Source organism: Grammomys surdaster, unplaced genomic scaffold, assembly GCF_004785775.1.
Source record: "Grammomys surdaster isolate TR1022 unplaced genomic scaffold, NIH_TR_1.0 225, whole genome shotgun sequence".
NCBI lineage: Eukaryota > Metazoa > Chordata > Mammalia > Rodentia > Muridae > Grammomys > Grammomys surdaster.
This window is the reverse complement of record NW_021604670.1, coordinates 8,644,031-8,663,933: the sequence shown is the minus strand read 5'-3', so window position 1 is coordinate 8,663,933 and position 19,903 is coordinate 8,644,031. Positions and strand designations below refer to the sequence as shown.

The 19,903-nt window shown below is 38.5% G+C and overlaps 1 protein-coding gene across 2 annotated transcripts in view; it reads left to right on the top strand.

Moving 5' to 3' along the window:
* The window catches only part of Adamtsl1 (ADAMTS like 1), a 359,587-nt gene that overhangs the window by 181,235 nt on the left and 158,449 nt on the right, over nt 1–19,903 (top strand). For both annotated transcript variants that reach the window (XM_028773326.1, XM_028773328.1), the window contains 3 exons: nt 173–377; nt 1,815–1,962; nt 4,705–4,789. In XM_028773326.1, the coding sequence (XP_028629159.1) occupies nt 173–377; nt 1,815–1,962; nt 4,705–4,789 (438 nt within the window). The remainder of the gene's footprint in view (nt 1–172; nt 378–1,814; nt 1,963–4,704; nt 4,790–19,903) is intronic.

The following is a 19,903-nucleotide window of genomic DNA, read 5'->3' as shown; positions in this document are numbered from 1 at the left end:
GAGAGAGAGAGAGAGAGAGAGAGAGAGAGAGAGAGAGAGAGAGAGAGAGTGAGTTTTGATTCTCTGGAGAACCAGCGCTCGATCGACCCAGGGCATGGGGTTGGTGTGACAGGTCGCTAAGGTGGTTTGGCAATTTGCATGTCCGCCCTGATGACTCCCCTTGCTTCTGTAGGTGGGAGGCCACCCCATGGACCGCGTGCTCCTCTTCGTGTGGGGGGGGCATCCAGAGCCGGGCAGTTTCCTGTGTGGAGGAGGACATCCAGGGGCATGTCACTGCAGTGGAAGAGTGGAAATGCATGTACACCCCTAAGATGGCCATCGTACAGCCCTGCAACATTTTTGACTGCCCTAAATGGCTGGCACAGGAGTGGTCTCCGGTAACTGTGCCCTCTTTCTTTGTTCCTTAGGAGAGTAAGTTCACTCTTACCTCTTGGCCTCATGAGCCACCGAGTGCCCTGTGCAGTACCAGCCTTCTGTACCTGAGGTGTCTCAAAACTTGTCATCCTAGATCCTGGAGGAGGAATGTCCCAATCCCACATGACGAAATATTTGTTGCTCTTCAGTCAAGTCAAGTTACTTTAGCCTGGCTTCTTTTCATCCCTTTTAAGAAGCAAATCCTTTCTAAGAGTTAGGGATATTGGATGATCCCTAATCTGTGAGGGCTGCCTCTCTCTACAAGATAGCTCAGTTGACTTCATTTTTTTTTAACTATACTTTATCTTATGTAAAAGGGGTGTGAATAGTAAAAAACAAAAGATTGTAACTATGTACACATTCACTGAGAAGGAAAAGTATTAAATGAAAACAGCACAAAAATTAAAAATGGATATGAAGTACAATTATCGAAACCAGAATTGCTACCTACATTAGCTTTCATCGTTACTATAAATGAGCTCAAAAGATTATTCTTAGCTGCCCACGGGGCTCAAGCCTGTAATCCCAGTGCAGTAAAAGAGTCATTCAAGAGGATTACAAGTTGTACACATACACACACACACACACATGTACACGCACACACACACACCTCATACATATACAGTTATTCTTGGTTTCCTGCTTACATAGTTTAAAAAAATGGAGGAGATAAAAAGATGTGGAAGCAAAGCACTATGTCCTTATCCACAGAATTAATAGCAAACATGACCACAACCACTCCACACTTTGGCTGTGAGGACAGATTCAGAAGCCTGGCATTCCTATATCAGACCTGCCCCAGGTTGACAGATCCCAGAGATGTTCTCTCCATCTGCCCATTGACTCAGCTCCTAAGACCTTTTTTTTCCCATTTCAATATAATCAGTTGCATTGTCGATCCTGCATTATAAAGAAGCTCATGATGGTAGTTTAACATCAATAAATATCCTTGTAGTTGTAATTGTTTCTGATAGTTTGGACAGATATGTACAAAGTAACTGAATAAAGTTGTATGCGTAATTGAACTTGAACATACTATAGCTTTATGTCTCTTTTTGTGGTACTGTATTTGGGTCTTTGCATACAGTACAACTAACTAATCACTAATTAATCCTATCCTTAAAAAAAATCTAAAGGAATGAGTTAATTTTCAACTAACCTTACCTCTGAAACCCAAGCAGAACAGAGATCTAATGACTGATAAGAAGTGGCTTAGATCTACCAGAAAAGCTCAGATGGACATACAGACGGTAGGGATAGAGATTCACAGATATATATATGAAATGTTACTTTTTAAGAAATGTAATAGTCTTGGTGGGAAGTTAAATATATAAATCGGGCTTTGCCTATGAGTCTTTCTTTCTCTCTCTCTCTCTCTCTCTCTTGCCATCTCTTCCCAGTGCACTGTGACCTGTGGCCAGGGCCTCAGATACCGTGTGGTGCTCTGCATTGACCATCGGGGAATGCACACAGGAGGCTGCAGCGTGAAAACAAAGCCCCACATAAAAGAAGAATGCATCATTCCCACACCTTGCTACAAGCCCAGAGGTAACTGGACAGGGGCCCCTTACCCTTCCTCAATGATGATGGATACTCAGGCGACTCAAGCCTCCTTGGATTATTTTAAAATATCCCAAATGTTCTTAGTAATGATTCTTTATAACTTAGACTATGTTAAGTAGACTTGATTATTTCTTTTCATATTTTCAAATGCTTTTTTGTTTTATTTTAAAATATTTTTAGTTTTTATGAAAAATAATGATTTTCATTATTTTATTCATGTATTATTCATATGTATCAATCACACATATATTCATATATACATTCACTTGTGTGTGTGCATGTGTGTGTGTGTGTGTGTGTGTGTTTGTAACTTGGACTTATCCTACTGCAGCTCTTCTGTGTTCTTGTAACTGATCCATTTTCCCTTCCAAAATAATTGCTCTGTGCTTCAGAGTCCTGTGTATACATGTGTATGTATATTTATGTGTCTGTCTATATTTCTGTGTGTCTGTGTGTGTCTGTAATATTCTCTGTCTCTGTCTCTGTCTCTCTGTCTCTCTCTCTCCCTCCTTCCCTCTCTCCCTCCCTCTCTCCCCCCCCCCTCTCTCTCTCTCTGTCTTTCTGTGCTTCAGTGTCATGTGTGTGCCTCTGTGTGTGTTATTAAACTGTCTGAAAAATCATCACTAAGATATTAGATTCATCTTCATAAAGAAAAACAAGATTGCATATATATATATATATATGGCTATCCATAGATCTTGCTTTTAAAAACAAGGAATCCAAATATTTCTACTTTACTGAGCCTGACATATGCTGGGAAGTCACAGACCTCAAACAGAGGAGGTGAAAACCTGTTAGTTTCTGTGTAGAAAATGAAAATGAAATGAGACTGAATTGCAGAAGTGTAAATAGAAATAGAACTGTGACATTTATCTGAATTTAAGAGTTGTCAGAAATGATTCCATTTTTAAAATGAATCTAGAAAAAGTCTACTAAACAAGAGACATTATAGTTATACTGGGTCTTTCAGATCAGTGTGAATATTGATCTGATTTCTGTGTTAGTGTTGTTGGTGTGCCAGTGAAACAGGAAAACTCACAATCACAAACCATTTGGATGTTCAGGATCCTCTATGATATGTTCTTATAACCCTTGAATGCCAAGCACAGTTGCCATTTCTTCCTTGCATCACTTCTTTGAGACATTACATTTCTATGAAAATCGGCCATGAAATAGCTCTATATTTTATCATTGAAATGAGTAGCATTATGTGCTCTTAATAATCTAAAAGGAAAACAAAAAGACATATCAGAAATCCTTATTATTCTTGGGACCAGAGCAAGCAGGGCCCAGAGCAAGTGGAGCTGGAGCAAGAAGGAGAGGAGAAAGGGGAAAAAAATCTCTCTCATCTAAATTTACTCATCTGTAAGATGGGGAAAATATTAGAATGTACATGAAAATCAATGAGAGGATTACAAGACCTATTGTATAATAGGGTTCTTAACCTGCTCCCTGCCACATATTAGGTTTTCTCCAGATATTACCTTTAAGTAGACTATTAATGTTTTCAAATAGCAGATGAGATGGCCACAGGCACTCATGGGTACAAGACGGTAGTGAAGTATTACAAGCTTGTTGGTGCCAAGCTGGACACTGGCTGTCCTTTAACTAGGGTGAATAATGGAGTTATACAACAATGCATGTGCAGGTGTCCCATACCCATGAACCAATCACGCATGCCTTTCTTACTATAGTTCTAGCTACAAGTGATGACTGAAAATAGAAGACAAGTAGTGAAAACCCAACTAAACATAGCCAATGGCTTATTAGCTCCATCTTTACCAAGCAGCTTGGTAAAGGGAAGAGGGAAGAAAATTCAGTCTACAGTTAACAATCAAGAATGAAGTCTGGGTTTTTCACAGCTAAGTAGTGATCTTGACTCTGTAAGCATTGTTAAAATACCGCATTACTCCATGGTGCATGCATATGTGGACATATTTCTTTCATCCTTGCAATTATATGTTATAAAATGGTGACAGAGCTTCACTGGCTCATACTATAAAGGCAAACATGCCCATAAATGACCTTAATAAATATGTCAGAGATGAGAATCTTGGCAGTTAGTTCTATAGGAGCAGTTAGACCCTCCCTAGTTCTTTTGCTCCTCCACATTTTCCCCAGGAAGCACTTAAGAAGCTTGTTTGAGTTGTTGGCCCAAAGCTAGATGAATAGGTAAAAAACACATCAAATCATGGTTTATGGACCTTCAGTTGTACAAACTTTCATTGCTACTGAACCTTGGGAGTAATATTGAATAAGTCAGAACTTTAATACAATGTTTTACATATTTCAACATGGTAGTTTGTTTGATTTTGATATAATGTAACATAAGATCCACATTTAGCCAAGAGGCAAAACAATTATAAAATACTACAATATCATCTATTGTATTATGTGTTTTAAAGGTATTAAAGGAGCTTTGTTGATTCTCTGTATAGTTGTCAGTGCTTCAAACAGGGACGTTCATAAAAAAAGGACTTTGCAATTCAACTCAGAGGAGAGAAGCATGTGTTTAGACACTGGTGTTAGGAAATCTTTATATCCACTGGTAAGTCTTCTTGATACAACCATCCTCAGAAACAGCTATTTGCTCCAACAGTAATTATTTGCAATTATCAGCATGACATCTACTTAAGCTGCAAAACTAGAAAGTACAGAGAATGAAGACCTTCCCTGAGCCCTCAGGTAGTTTCTAATCTCTTCCCTTCCCACTGTACTTATTCTCAGAGAAACTTCCAATAGAGGCCAAGCTGCCATGGTTCAAACAAGCCCAGGAGCTAGAGGAAGGAGCTGCCGTGTCTGAAGAGCCCTCGTAAGTTCAGTATGGGTAAACCCCCTGAACAGAATTAGTGGGTCTCACTGTTGTGGCTTTTTTTGGGGGGGGATCCTAATATATGTCCCAAAGGGACATGAGCCCTCTGGGATCTCCAATTAGAGATGTATCTGTTGCCAAATGATGGTCAAAATGTTGATTGCATCCAAATGAGATTTACAAATTTGTCAAATTTTTCTTATATGAATCTAAGTATACTTCAGATTTTCCTGACAGGGAGATAGAAATGAGGTGTTTGTTCTCTTCTCTAAAGTCTTTACCTTTGGCAAGGAGCCAAAAGTGAGACATTCCAGGCTGATGATGTAACAAGAGATTAAATGAGCTGAAGATGTAGCTCTGTGGTAGAGCACTTGCTTGCCTGGCATATGCAAGGCTCTGGGTTTAATCCTCAGTACAAGGATGGATGGATGGATGGATGGATGGATGGATGGATGGATGGATGGATAGATGGTTGTGCAGATGGAAGGAAGGAAAGGTGGACAGATTGATTTGATATGAAAGTCTGAGCAGCATTCCACTCTCCTTACCCCTGAACTTTATAGTACGGCTATTCAGAAAATGTTAGGAGTAAATAAAATATATATATAAAGGTAAAAGATATGTAATAGCTTTACCTCATCATTGGAAAGATTGTGGTTTTTACCCAGTTACTTAGGGTTCTATATGAGTTCTGTTTGTAAACCATGGAATCTGGACCAATAGGCACAGATTTACCAGACTTCAGAAAAGTAACACAGAAGAGAAAGAGAAAATAGATTGGCTGGTTGATCCGTACACACTGATTCCACTAGAGAACACTGACAGGCGTATCTGCTACAGTTTTTACAGAAGGAAGTATACTTTACTGATCCATTCTATAGATGGCAAAGCCATTGCACAGCTTGAAGCCTTTCTCGGTTACTTTAATGTAGATACTAGGACACATATAGATAGATGTATAAGACATGTGACCCAATCTTCAGAATTCACAGTAGAGCACATAGCATATCATAGAATTTTCAAATTCAAGTCAAAGTGTAAATTTTCCAAGAGCTATAAATAAAGATATTCAAACGCAATTCTCCAACTTACCTTGTTTGAATCTAAAGCTTTCTAGGATGTGAAATTGCATTCCTGAGTTTTAAGAAATCTCAGTAATCAATGGTCACTTGTGAATCAATTATACCGAAGTACTTGATTTCCCAGAAGTAAATAAACAAACAAACAAACAAACAAACAATGGTACATAATTAAATACTATGTTTTTACTTAAGAGAACAATTAAGTTAACTATAAAGTTACTTGTTTACCTTAAAGTTACTACAGTAAAAAAAAAAAAATTAAAAGTAACCAAAGGTGGGAGAATTTTGGAGGAGAGTTGGTGGCCGAAGGTCACAAAGCTAATCCAATAAATGTTGATATTCCTCTCCTTCCCCTGCCCAGGATTTAATTCCCCAGCTGGGACCTAGTTTGGCAGATCTAATTGCTGAGGAGGCTGTCAGGGACATTAACTCTGCATCTACTAAGGCTCTATCTGAGACATAGAAAAGTGCCACGTCACCGGCCCCAGTTAATCCTATGTGTACTCTATGGTTAAACATGTTTCCAACCAACTGTGTACTTTTTATGTAAATAATCTTCTCTTCTATACATTAGATTCTGCCATCTGGTGTAAGGCATATCTGTCTGGAATATTGCATTGTGACTAATGTTTAATAATAGAACAAAGTTAAAGCTAAATAAAAGCATATTGCATCCATAATTATACTTCTTTCAGATTAGTCGATACTGCTCCAATGAATTCTGAAAGTGGAATTAAACGCTTATGCAGAAGCATTTCATAGACCATGATCACGCATATTTTATAATATGTATTTTCCATGAATGTTCCAATTAAGGTGCATTATGCTTAATTTTAATAAAAACCCCTAAAGCAACTAAACACACTTTCAGCCATTAAAATTATAGCCATATAAAATTAAGCCATTAAATTTCACTCTTCATGTAATGGAATTGCCATCTTGGTGTGATTAATCCAAGTTGAAGTAGATTATAATTGGAGTGCCAATGTAATGCAAAGGAAATGTATACAGTTATGGTCAGGACAACAATTACATTAATACCGAAATGAAATAAATGACAGCTGTAGAATTAGGTAATGAAAGCTGTATGTTTTCCATATTTTAATACATTTTACATGTTTAATGTACTGAGCCCTCCAAAGGGTCTTAAGTGTCACATTTTTTAATTGATTTTGAATTTTAAAAACATAATTTTGCATGGTCTTAATTCCTTCTTTAAAAAGAGACACATAGACAAGCTTCCAAATGTGTATAACAACCATAATTACTCTCCAAAGCACAACGAAAAAAAAACATGATATACTGTCAGCAAACCATTTCCCCCACCAAAGAGACTCACATTGGTTAAATTAAACGGTAATGTGTAGAAGCTGTGGCTGTCAGTTCTAAACTGCTGCTCTGGAGCTGGAGGGAACAGAGATCCAGAGCTGTTATCTTCTGCACTAGCTCCAGCAGGCCTGGAGAGTTATAAAAGAAAGCAGCAAATGTCACCAACTTTCCCATATAGAAAGTGAAAATATTATCAATAACATGTCTCATTAAATAAATACAGAAAGATCGCTGTATTTAATCTTTTAGCGTATGAAATGCCCTTACTTAGAGTTAGAGGCTCTTAATAATCCCAAAATGTAAGGAAAAGTTGCTTAGCACTAGCCAGAAGTATGTCGGAAGTCAATATCTCTGAGATATGTTTAGAGAAAAACTATGGTAAAAGACCAATAACTGAATTGCCCAGAAATAAGTAACATATTGAAGAACACAAGAATGTTCTCATATTGTGGATCTTCTAATCTAAATGTTGTATGGAATATGTGAACCCAAATATATCTCCCAGGAGTACTGAAATAAGTACATAGATTGGATCATTTCATATGATATAGATTCATCATATTCAGTTTCACCTGAGGGCTAGAGTTTGCAGCTCAGTGATAGAGACCTTGCCTAATATGTACTACACTGCCTTAAACATTTTTGAGATATTGTCTTTTCCTCAACAACAGAAGATGTATCTTAGACAGAGGTACTATGGCAAATACATTATCTCTATATACAGGAATGGAATTGTGAGCCCACTTCATGCCTCTATGGTAGGTTTTTATCCCCAGACATATTTTAATAACCAATTATTCTGGCTACAAAGAGGAAAATCTTATTTTATATTTATGAGTATTTTACCTATGTGTATGTCTGTGTATTATGTGCCCATTGTCCTTAGAGATAAGAAAGAGAGCTGGATTCCCCGGACCTGGAGTTAACCACAGTTATGAACCACCACATGAATGTTGTGAACCAAGCTATGGTCTTCTGGTAGAGCAGAAAGTTATCTTGCCTGCTATACCTTCTCACTAGTCCATTTTTTTTAATTGTTTCAAGTATGTGGGGTGGTATGAGAGCAGGTATCCTCAGAGGCCATCAGATGAAAGCCATGCCATGTAAGAGCCCTGATGAAAGTCTTCTGATATGGATTCTGGGAGCCAAACTTGGATCCTCTGAAGAGCAGGAAGCTCTCTAAACTTCTAAGCATCTCCCCAGCCCCAGTAAGAATCTTTTAGCAAGGTATTTTTCTCTATCCCATTGAGTATTTGCAATGCAAATACAATCCAAGCATCAAACTGAAATGTAAGCTTAGTGAGGGCTTTCATGAATGAAACCCATCATAGACAGTCATAAAAATAACTACAGTAACATAAATTTGTCTCTGAGGTTATGAGCTGAAGAATGAGAAGAAATATTTGCTCTACATGATGCAGCTGTGTCACCCCTTCCAAGACCCAGAGAACACAGAGGAAGAGAGGGTAGAAAGAATATAGGAGCCAGAGGATGTTGCGATATGTAGACAAGACAAAGCCATGGCACTCCTGAACTCACTGTAGCTGTGAATAGCTGCAGGAGACGGAAACATGACTGGGCCAGTCAACATTCCATCATGATGGGGGAGGGACCTATACAGCCCCACTACTCCTTAAAGGACTAGTGGCTGTTAACAGTTGTTAAGGAGATAGATACCATTTTCTTCAGTGATGTAACCATTGATCAGTGGCCCTATTGGGTAAATAACCTCCCATCCACACTCTATTAAAAAATAAAACAAACCACTAATTAAACTCAGTAGATCACACACACATGCACACACTCACACGCACATACACACGCACACATGCACACGCACACGCACATGACATGACAGTAGGAGGAGGATATGCTGTGAACACAGTTTCTTTCAGAAAAGAAAGGGAGCATGAATGAGAAAACAGAATGGCAGCTGCAATGATGGAAGTCTGTTAGATAAATATATAAAACTGTCAGTAAAAATATTCTAAAGAAATCATTGTGCCACACATGACAAGTACAGACCATGACCTCTTTGACAGCTTAATTTCTTAAATAAAAAAACTCATACAAATATCTTAAGACTTTTAAAGAAATATTTTTGAAGAGTTATTCATCTGGCTTTCCTTCAAAATCTGAACAGTCATGGAGTAGGAAGGAAAATGTTTGTCTCCTGTCTCCTTACCTCCTTCAAGCAGTAAGACACTGCCTAATGTTCTAGAGGATAACTTTTGAAGGAGATATATTTACCACAAACAAAAGTAGGACCAAGGTGCACCAGGCACTCTGACTTTGTCTTTCTAGACTTTGCAGACTAAAGGAAGACATCCCACGTAGAAAAAACAAGGACTAATTAATAGCTCAGTTCTTCCCATGTATATTTTGGTTCCTGATAGTTTTTCCTTGATAGTTCAGAGGAAGCAATGATGAACAATGTCCTTTCAGGTTCAATGTAGCCAACATATTAATATAAATATTAATGTTAATCAAGCATCCCCTCATCAAATAGCTGGCATTCACCAGGTAGAAAGCTAGATACAGTAAGATCAAGTAGTGTTTCTGCCTCAATCTTCTATTTTAATCATCTTGAGTTATCTTAGTAGATTTTCAGTTAATTCTTTTGGTTAGTAAGCCATTTGGAAGATTCATTGTAATAACCAGGCCTTAAGTGTATTATCACAAATAACCTTGACATGAGCCAGAGGAAAAGAAAAAGAAAGTCAAGCAGTCAGAAAGGAGCAGTGCTATCTGGATACCAGATGGTATCAGGTTAGCCATGGGGCCAATTCCATAAGAAACAAAAGGAAATTCTTGTCATGCATCTGTGCGAATAGAACCCACAGGATTTAGGTATAAACAGAAGGACCAATGAGAGTCCCCATGATGATTCTACAGTTTTTGTGTGCCTTGTTTATCTTGTGGGGTAACTAGCATTTCAATACATGTGGACTATATTTCAATATATTTAGTGAATATTTATACCCTATGAAGTTGTTTGGTAATGTAAATTTCTTGGTGCTTAAGAAGGTATACTTTAAAAAAAAATGGCCAGAAATCCCAGCTATGTGGCATGAATTCTTATATTTCCCCAAAGTATATATAGTGAATCAAACATCAGTGAAGGATTTAGACAGTAATATTGTTTATATTCTCAACACAACTTGAGTTATGTTCTCTGTATGAGGCTCAGGCCATGGAAAGTAGCAAGGAAGTTTTTATCTTGTCTTTTTGGTTGTAAGCCTTTATCTTTAATGACTAAGCCATCTCTCATGCCAAGGAACGTCTTCTCTATACATAGAAATAGGCATATTAAAATCAAGACTCATTTTATATAATAATCAAGAAATTAAATAGTACATTATAGAATAGAAGTCAACAAAAAGGATGCCGGAGCAACAGCAGGTTGAGCACTAGAGGCATGAGGTGAGAAAGCATGAAAGCATTCAGTTTCAGGAACTGGTGTGTGGTGAGCAAATGTTTTGCTCTGAGCAGACATCGTTATGTTCCTATATCTTAGCCTTTCTCATCAGCTCCTTCCTTTCTGGCCTCATCCTCATCTACCAAAATTATCCCTTCCCTGCTTATTTCCTGGAGTAGCAGACAATTGATGGACAGTCTCTGTCTAATAATACATTTCATGATACATAACTTTGGAAGAGCATATGTCACCTGCTCACTGTTCATGCCTCCAATAGCATGAGCTAAACTGACCCATGAGCCACCTGCTTGGCACAGTGACTTTCTGGTAGATGCAGGTATTTCAAAAGTTACCTAACAGTGTTTTACTCTCAAGAAGCCTCAGGGTTGGAGTTGGAGAGATGGCTCAGTGGTTAGGAGCCCTGGCTACATTTCAAGAGGACCTGAGTTTAATTCCAAGCTCCCACATGGCAACTCACAATTGTCTGTAACTCCAGTTCCAGGGAATCAGATGCCCTCTTTTGGCTTCAACAGGCACCAGGCACATATGTAGTGCACAAATGTACATGCAGACAAAACACCCATACACATAAAAAATAACAATAAATGTTTTAAAAGAAAGAAGCCTCTGACTATTGTCGTCATAGGAGCAATAGAATTGTGACTCAAATTTGAATATTGACCAAGTATCCACAGATTAAATAAATGAGTTCTACATTATTTAAGAAATGCCATTGGGGGCTCAGTGATTAAGAGCACTTGCTCCTCTTCCAGAGGAGTTATATTTGATTCCCAGAACCCACATGGCAGCTTCCAACTGTCTAATGCCAGACCCAAAGGATCTGATCCTCTTTTCTGACCTTTGTGGCTACCAGGCACACATGTGGTACACATACATGCATACAAGCAAAAGTCTTATACATAAATAAATCAAAAATCATAAATAAATAAAAAATGTTATTTAATGTTTTGTTATATGCAGTATGATTGATATTAGAATCCCAGTTCTGTACTATCTATGTTAGAATTGTATCTACCTTTAATCTAAAATATAAGAGTAATTTAGCTCACATCTTAGTATACAAATAATAAGAAATTAATAGATTAAATTAATATATACACTGTGAGAGTTGAATGGCATGTTCATATGAACCAGTGGTGTATCAGCCCCTTCTGCCCCACGTTCGGGGTCCACTTTGTAACGGCCTGTTCTGCTGCTCCAGTCCTCGGGTCAGGGTCTAGCAAGAGAGAGAGTGGGGATGGAGGGGCGAGAGACATGAAAAATGGAGACAAGACAGAGTCTGATCAAGTCTCTCTTATTGAAAGGAAATCATGGGTGTATATATAAGCACAAGCAGGGGAACACAGCTGAAGACATTTTACCACGTGCACCCTGCAGCTGGGGCACTAAACAACAAAACAAGATATATGAGAAAAACAAGATGTTTATCAGAGTGTGCTCAGCTGTTGTGGGCTGCTGAAAACAAGTCTCTTGTCAGGGTATATGGCTCCAGATGGCTGCAAAGACAATAGCCGCTTTCTGCTCAGAGTCAGCTACCAACACAGTGGTTGGAAGCTTATGATAGATTTTATTTGAATCTGGCATTAATATAAAAATTATTGCTTTGGAAAAGGAGCCTGATATGATCACACATTCTGTCACCCTTTGTTTATCGGTGAGGCAAACCTGTGTGTTGAAACAAGACTTAAAAAAAAATCATGGTTGCCTAAATTCATTCTTCTTTCTCAAATATATCCAGCTGCCACAGGTGAGTTGCTGAGGAGTGGGGCTGTGTATTTGTATGCCCTAAATGGATGTAGCCCTGTTAGGACCAAGGATTAAATAGCATCTAACAATCTGTCCACACAGGGCAGCAGAGCACAGTAGTTAAGTGTGGGCCACAACTGAAGTCTCTCTTAGCAACAATGGGCCTGAGCAAATCATTGAACCCTATAAACCTCCATTTCCTCATTTGTAAACTGAACATTGTGGTCTCTACAGCGTACGGATTATGAGGATTCACATATTACCTGGTACCATAACTAAACCTTTCCTAGAAACGATGGTTTTCCTAGAGAATCTTTGAGAGAGTTAAAATCTATTATAATCCTCACCCATTGGAAGCATATCTTGTTCTAAAGTCATTTAAGAACCACAAGATTTAACCTGAGTCTCAGCTATGGGTCCCACATTACACCATCTTCCTGCCTCTCCTCCTCTGTACTTCGGAAGTTCTTTGAAGACTCATGGGCACCATCCTTCTACCTCCATCCAGAGTCTGTTTTAACATACAAAGGATAGTTACTTCTGTTTTAATTAAAAAGAAATGTATGGAAAATTGTAAAATCATGTAAAGAGGGTCTGGAAACTGCTCCTGTGGAAGAGCAGCCTCCTCCTACCCTGAGTTAATACACACAATCCCCACAGATTGCTCCCAGCATGCACAGAGACAGCAAAATCAATAATAAAGCCAAAAGCACAGACAGAGCCATTTTTATGTGGTCAGTAAAGGCCTCATTTCAATCCAAGAGTCCTGTATTCATCAGCCGCTCCACCACCACCACTTTTGCTCACACCGTAGCTGCCTTCAGAAAGCTAACTCTGAGCTCTTGCTCAACTGAGCCCTAGAGAGTGACAAAGACAAATTAATAGGGTCCTTGTGTGCCAAAATAAAGTATGGACCCTGTCACCACCAATATATGTTAAGTCCATTAAGGTCATTTTTTTAATGAACTGAACTTTTCATTGGAAAGTTCTGCCAAACTTGTTGAATTAAAGAAAAGAAAGCTTACAGAAATTCAAGATAAACTCATTTCACTCCATCAGAAGAAGAAGTGGTTCACTCAAAGTGTTCTAAGTTTACAATGCTTTAGATTTTTATCAAAGATTGGTGTGGATTTAAATTTTCATTGTGGTGTTAAGCTGAGAACCACAGATGCACTGATAGCTGTCAGCCACATGGCGTCTTTAGTTCCTTTGGGATACGATCTTTTAAGGCAGATGATCCTACAGAGAAAGCAAGCCTGCAAATCATGCTCCATTCATGCACACCAGAAAAGCACAGAAAAGTGGCCTAAGCAGTATCATGTCTGTTGACTGTGAGGAGAGTAACTTGGCCTTGTTCCTATCTGCTATATGCAGTTAATGGCGTATCACTTTCCCCCACAAAAGCTTTGTATGTGCTGAGGTTTTTAATTTTAACTAACGATAAAGGCACTCCGTGAGTTCCTGTAACCTCGGACGAATTCCAGAATACTCCATGGCATTCTCTATTGAGTATGTAGATTACAGGATGATAAGGCAATGTTTGACCAAAAAGTCATGTATAAATTATGAAGTCAGTATTTGTCTCCAAACCTTTTCTTCTATAAAGCAGTTTTTTCAATGAGGTTTTAGAGCAGGGTAGTTGGCAGAGAGTTTAAACTTGCCTCAAGCTCCTTGGCTACACAACAATTCATCAATATAAACCAAACCCTGTAGTTATAAAAGACAGGCAATGACCATCAGAAAATGAGACACTGGGCTGTCCATGCCCACTCTCACACAATAACCTCAGCTCTTGGGAGGCTGAGACAGGAAAGTTGCCACAAGTTTGAAGTCAGTCTTGACTATGACTACATAGTATGTTGTAAGTCACCCTGTATCAAGAAAAGAAAATGAAGTGAGGGAGGAAAAGAGGAAGAGAAAGAAAGAAAAGAGGGGGAGGGGAATAATCCAGTCACTAAAGTGATTGTCATAAAAGCGTCATTAAGAAATGATGAACTTGCACTAAAAAGTTCAGCATGGTAGCAGACATTTATAATCCACACATTAGAGAGACAGAGATGGGATTCCCAGGGTTCACTGGCCAGACAGTCCAGCCTCATTAGTAAGTCCAACATTGTGCCCTGGTGATCTCTGTGCCTCAATCTAGACATTGAGATGAAGATAAACACTGTGAAAATATAATTGCTAACAATATCATGAAACACTTGCAAATGCAACATGACCATATCAGACAATTTTTAATTCATGAATTATTCAGGGAGTTCATTAAACCCACTAGAGAGTTGGACCTAAAAAGGTTCCTTTTCAGAAGGCAAAACCAGTAACACTAACAGGAAAAATTTACATAGTGATAGACAAGAGACATCTGTGTCATCACCAGTCCTTTACAAGGAAATTTCTATCTCTATGGAGTTAAAAATAACTATCCAAAGACATTCTGAGGCTCAAGCTCTCAGAGTTAGACCACCCCTAGACAAGGTGCTGGATGATGCTAGCTAGTGCTTCATTGAAAAGATATTGATAATCTCTTTTACCCATTTTACAACATATCCAACAGTCCCCATCTCTCACTGTTTGGGTGAATTATGTACATGAAATACAAACGACAATAAGTGTAGCTGATGGCTAGCTAATATTACTTAATGCTTGGTCTGACAAGGGAAATGGGGTGTGGGGAGTTAACAAAGGTGAATTAGGTTTTCAAGGCATAATGGATAGGACTGGCCTGTCAGAATCAAGAGCTGAAGGAAATTAAGGAGTCAAGATTAACTCATGAATATTTTTTAACAAGTGGTTAGTGGAAATATCTGTTGTGATAGAGAAGATTAGAAGCTGAATACATTGCTGAGGGAGAAAATCAAAAATTCCATTTGGGGGAAGCTGAGAAGATAGCTCATTTGTGTCAGAGCACTTGCTCTTCAAGCATGAGGACTTGAGTTCAAATCCCCAGTCCCCAAGTAAGAAGGTAGATATGGCTGTCAATGCCTATAATCCCATCAGAGAGAACAGAGACAAAAGGATCCTAAGAGTCCATTGGTCAGCCAAGCCAAAATGACAAGTTTTCAGGTCGGAAGCCTTGGCAGCAAGCACCTTTACTTGATGAGTTATCTCACCAGCCTTATGTTTGTTTGTTTGTTTGTTTGTTTGTTTGTTTTAAAAAATAACATTAATATTAATTGTTTATTTAACTATTTAATTTATTATTACAGTGTATTATATAATGTATTAATTTATAAATTAATTATTTAATTAAAATAATTAAATTCGTGTTCATTCTTTTAAAAGGAAAAGTTATAAGATTAAATACTTAGAAATTTCCTGTCAATGGTAATTGAAACTAAGAGACATTAGTGAAAGCCTTGAGAGCTACAAATCTGAGCTCTGAGGCACAGCAGTCCTTAGGGTTTGGGGACAGAAGAACCTAGGAAAGATGACTGAGAAGGTGGTAGCCAGAGAAGCAAACCAAGCTTGGTATCATTAGCTCAAGAGAGTATTTTACCTGTCCCTGACAGATGCCCTGGCAAAAGTGACTTGGGCAGGGAGGGGTATCTCAGCTCCCAAGTCAGTGGCTCCTCCTGTGAGATTTCCTCCTGGTTCCTTAATGCACTCAACTCTTTCACTTCAAGCACTAAGCATTTTCTACAGGAAACTCACTGAAAGATTTTTACAGAAATCACCTCCCTCCCTCCCTCCCTCCCTCCCTCCCTCCCTCCCTCTCCCTCCCTCCCTACCCCCTCCCTCCCTCCCTCCCTCACCAACTCTCTCTCTCTCTCTCTCTCTCTCTCTCAAAGATCCCCAAATGAATTCCATTACTAGCCTCTTTAAACCCCTCCTATGTTGCCAGTTTGGGAATGGGTCACATTCGTATGGGTTAACAGCATTTGACACAGGTAGCCACAGATTTTCTTCCACTGTCTTTTCAAATCATTGTACTGGTGACTCTACCAGATTTTCATTTGTTTAGATTCTAAGATCCATCACTCTGTTCCAGTTTTGCTACTGAGACACACTGTAGTGCTCATGATGCCTACTCACTGAGAAGCATGATGCTTAAGGATTTAGAGAGGCTACCGAATATGATGCTGCCAGAGGCTCTGTTGGGGAGTGCCCTGGGAGACGTTTTCCCTGGAGACCTCAATATGAGCTACATCACTAACATGCAGCTCCAGAAACCGTGAGCTGACAGCTGGGAAGCCCTGTCATGATTCCACATTCAAGCCTAGTGTCCTTAGCTAGAGGTTTTGCATGTTTAACGGAGAATCTCATTTAATTTGACATGACAGGCTCTGAAGAAACATAGAATAGTATCTTGGGTACATATTGTCCACAAACCTTAATTCTTTTCAGTAATCCTGTTTAAACTTGTAAAATTTATTTTTTATTCTTTGACAGTTTCATACAAATATATGATAAATTTTAATCCTTCTTACCTCATCTTACCTGGCCTCACCCCCACCCCTCCCACTGAAACTCTTCTCAGCAAGCATGCACCTTTTGCTGCCCTAATTTTGACAAAGATGCTAAAAATATACCTTGGTGATCATTTTTAAAGTTCCTGTAAGCTGAAAATTATACAAGTAATTTGAAAATCCCAAAGATGATCCCATTGAAGAGTTGTCTTTACTTTGTAGTTTTCTGTATCTATCTGCTTGTTTTGCAAAGCTTTTAACAGCCTTCCACCTCTCAGTTTCACTTCGAGACATTAAGGAGTTTTATGTGAGCCTTCCCAATGTCACGTAGAGGTGGAACTAGAAAACAGGAACAAGGAACAGAGAGGAGGCTGCTCTCCACTAGTCTCCTTTTTCACTCAGCTCTTTTTCTCATGCGTCAACATTTTTCTTCATTCGCACAAACACCAAGCTTACATTTGAGCAACTGTATCTGATCCAACAGCTTTTACTCTGTTACTTTTTCAAGGAGTATCCAGAAGCAGAAGAACCAACTTTTCAAACAATAATAGAAGAAGAAGAAAGGGAGCTTGGGTTAAGCATCAGATGATGCTGGGCACATCATTAGTGATCTAGCCTGTGACCTTTGCCCCAGTGATACACTTCTGCAAAGGCCCTCCTGGTTAATTCGTGGCAGACTTTCTTATATTTAATTTTTCTAATATAATGTTTTCTAGATACACCTACAGTTACTATTGGAGTCAATAATGGTTTTGGACTGGGGAGATGCCTCAGAAGGTAAAATACTCACTGATCTTGAAAAGCACCTATATGGCAGTTCACAACCACCTATAATTTCAGTTCCATGGAATCTGACATTCTCTTCTGGCCTCCACAGACACGAGAAATAGACACAGTGCACATACATATATTGAAACAAACATGCTTATTCACATTAAATAAATAAATACAATATATTGGTGTTCTTTTAAAAAGTTAATTAAGTTTTAAAAAGAAATTTCATGGTTTGGGTGTAAATATAAAGTAAACATTTGTAAAAATTTGCATTTACAGTATTTCCTCTATCCATAGTGATATATCCCAAAACTCCTGAACATGACCATGACTACAAATAGTATTGAATTCTGTAGATACTGTATTTTGCTATTTATGTATACCTATGATAAAGTTTAGTTTGTAAATTATGAACAATGAGATTAGTAATAACAATAACAAAGTAACTACAGTGGTATGCCTTTTAGTTAAACTGTGAATCGTTTCTCTAGCTTTTCACCTAATACTTTTGGACCATGGTTGATCATGGCTAATTGAAACCATGGAAAATGAGCCCCTGACTGAGACTACTGCAGCTCATTAGTAAGGGAACTCAGTTAATGAGGGAGCCAGTTACATGCTAAACCATTTCAAAGGAATTTAGAAGAGTCATACATAGTTAAGTAAATATGAATAAAAGGAATTTGCAAATAGATGCAAAATTAGCAAATACACAAGACAGCGAAGCACTGCCTTCCACAAGATAATATTCTGCCTATTTTTTTAAGGAAAATCATTTGCATTATCAGTTTTCTGCAATTGATAGAATGGTACAATAACTGAATCAGTGAAAGGCTAAAACAGTTGGGAAAGACTCATTTGATGGGGTGTTCCTTTTCCTCTGTCATCCATTTTAAAGCATTTTTTTATCCCTCCTCCTGCCTCTCTTCTCACTGTGCTGCCATGCCACAAATTCCATACATAAATACATACCAGAATAAAAGAGGAAGCCATGGCCCCTATAGACTCATAGCTGGAAAATGAACTAAACTGAAAACTACCAAAATTAGATGCTTGTAATATGATTCCCTGAAACTTCCAGTATGAATTTTGAAACCAGGGTTTGAGACTAACAACAGCGTGAAAATAGCCTTCCTGCAGGCTAGAGAGGTGCTCTTGCAGAGGACCTGATTCAGTGTACAACAACCTGTAACTCCAGCTCCAGGAATCTAATGCCTTGCAAGTATCAGGCACAAACATATTTATAGATAAACACTCATACATAAAAATACATCTTTTTTAAAAATGGCACACCTATAAACCTATTCTGACATTACTAATCCTGATGAATTTTTTATTTGTATTTTTTATTTGTATTATTTATCTGTGTGTGCATGCGTGTGTATCTGTGTGTCTGCATATATGTGTGTGCACACATGCATCCACACACATGTATAGGTCAGAGGTCAGTTTTGAGAGCTGGTTCCCTCCTCACACCATGAATTCTGGGAATCAAACTCATGTTCTTAGGCTGGACCAGGCTCAATCAGCAAGCACTTTTTTACTTCTAAGCCTTTTACTGCCCCTAATAACAGTGAATTTTGAAACAGGCTTGTGTTTAGGAGAGAGGTGGAAAAAAAAAGGGAGAGATGGAAAGGACCAGGACAGGGAAGGGGAGGGGAGAGAAGGGGAGGGAGAGGGAGACAGGAAAGAGAGAGTGAAAAGAGAGAGAGAGAGAGAGAGAGAGAGAGAGAGAGAGAGAGAGAGAGAGAGAGAGAGAGAACACACAAAAAGCAGTAGAGGAAAGGGGAAAGTTAAATAGGTCAGACACAGAGCATATCCATAAAACACCAGCCTCACTTTGGCTGATGTCTTTAGTGATATGGCTAATCAATCAAGAGTATATTATTTTTGTTTAGCAGTTTATTAATAAAATGGTTGGTTTTATTACTTTAGGGCATGCCCCTAACTTTATAATAGTTGGTAATAAACTAAACCACTCAGGGATCTTATAAGTGACTGTGATTGTCACTGCTTTCTGTGTCATAAAAAGGACTCTGGTAATAAGCCTAAAATCAGAAGCTCTTTGTTAGAACAGTTAAGCTTGCAGTTTTGGGTGTATGTGTGAGGGTGTGTGTGTGTGTGTGTGTGTGTGTGTTTGTGTGTGTGTGTATGTGTGTTTGTGTGTGTGTATGTGTGTTTGTGTGTGTGTGTATATGTGTGTGTATGTGTGTTTGTGTGTGTGTATGTGTGTTTGTGTGTGTGTGTGTTTGTGTGTGTGTATGTGTGTTTGTGTGTGTGTGTTTGTGTGTGTGTATGTGTGTTTGTGTGTGTGTGTTTGTGTGTGTATGTGTGT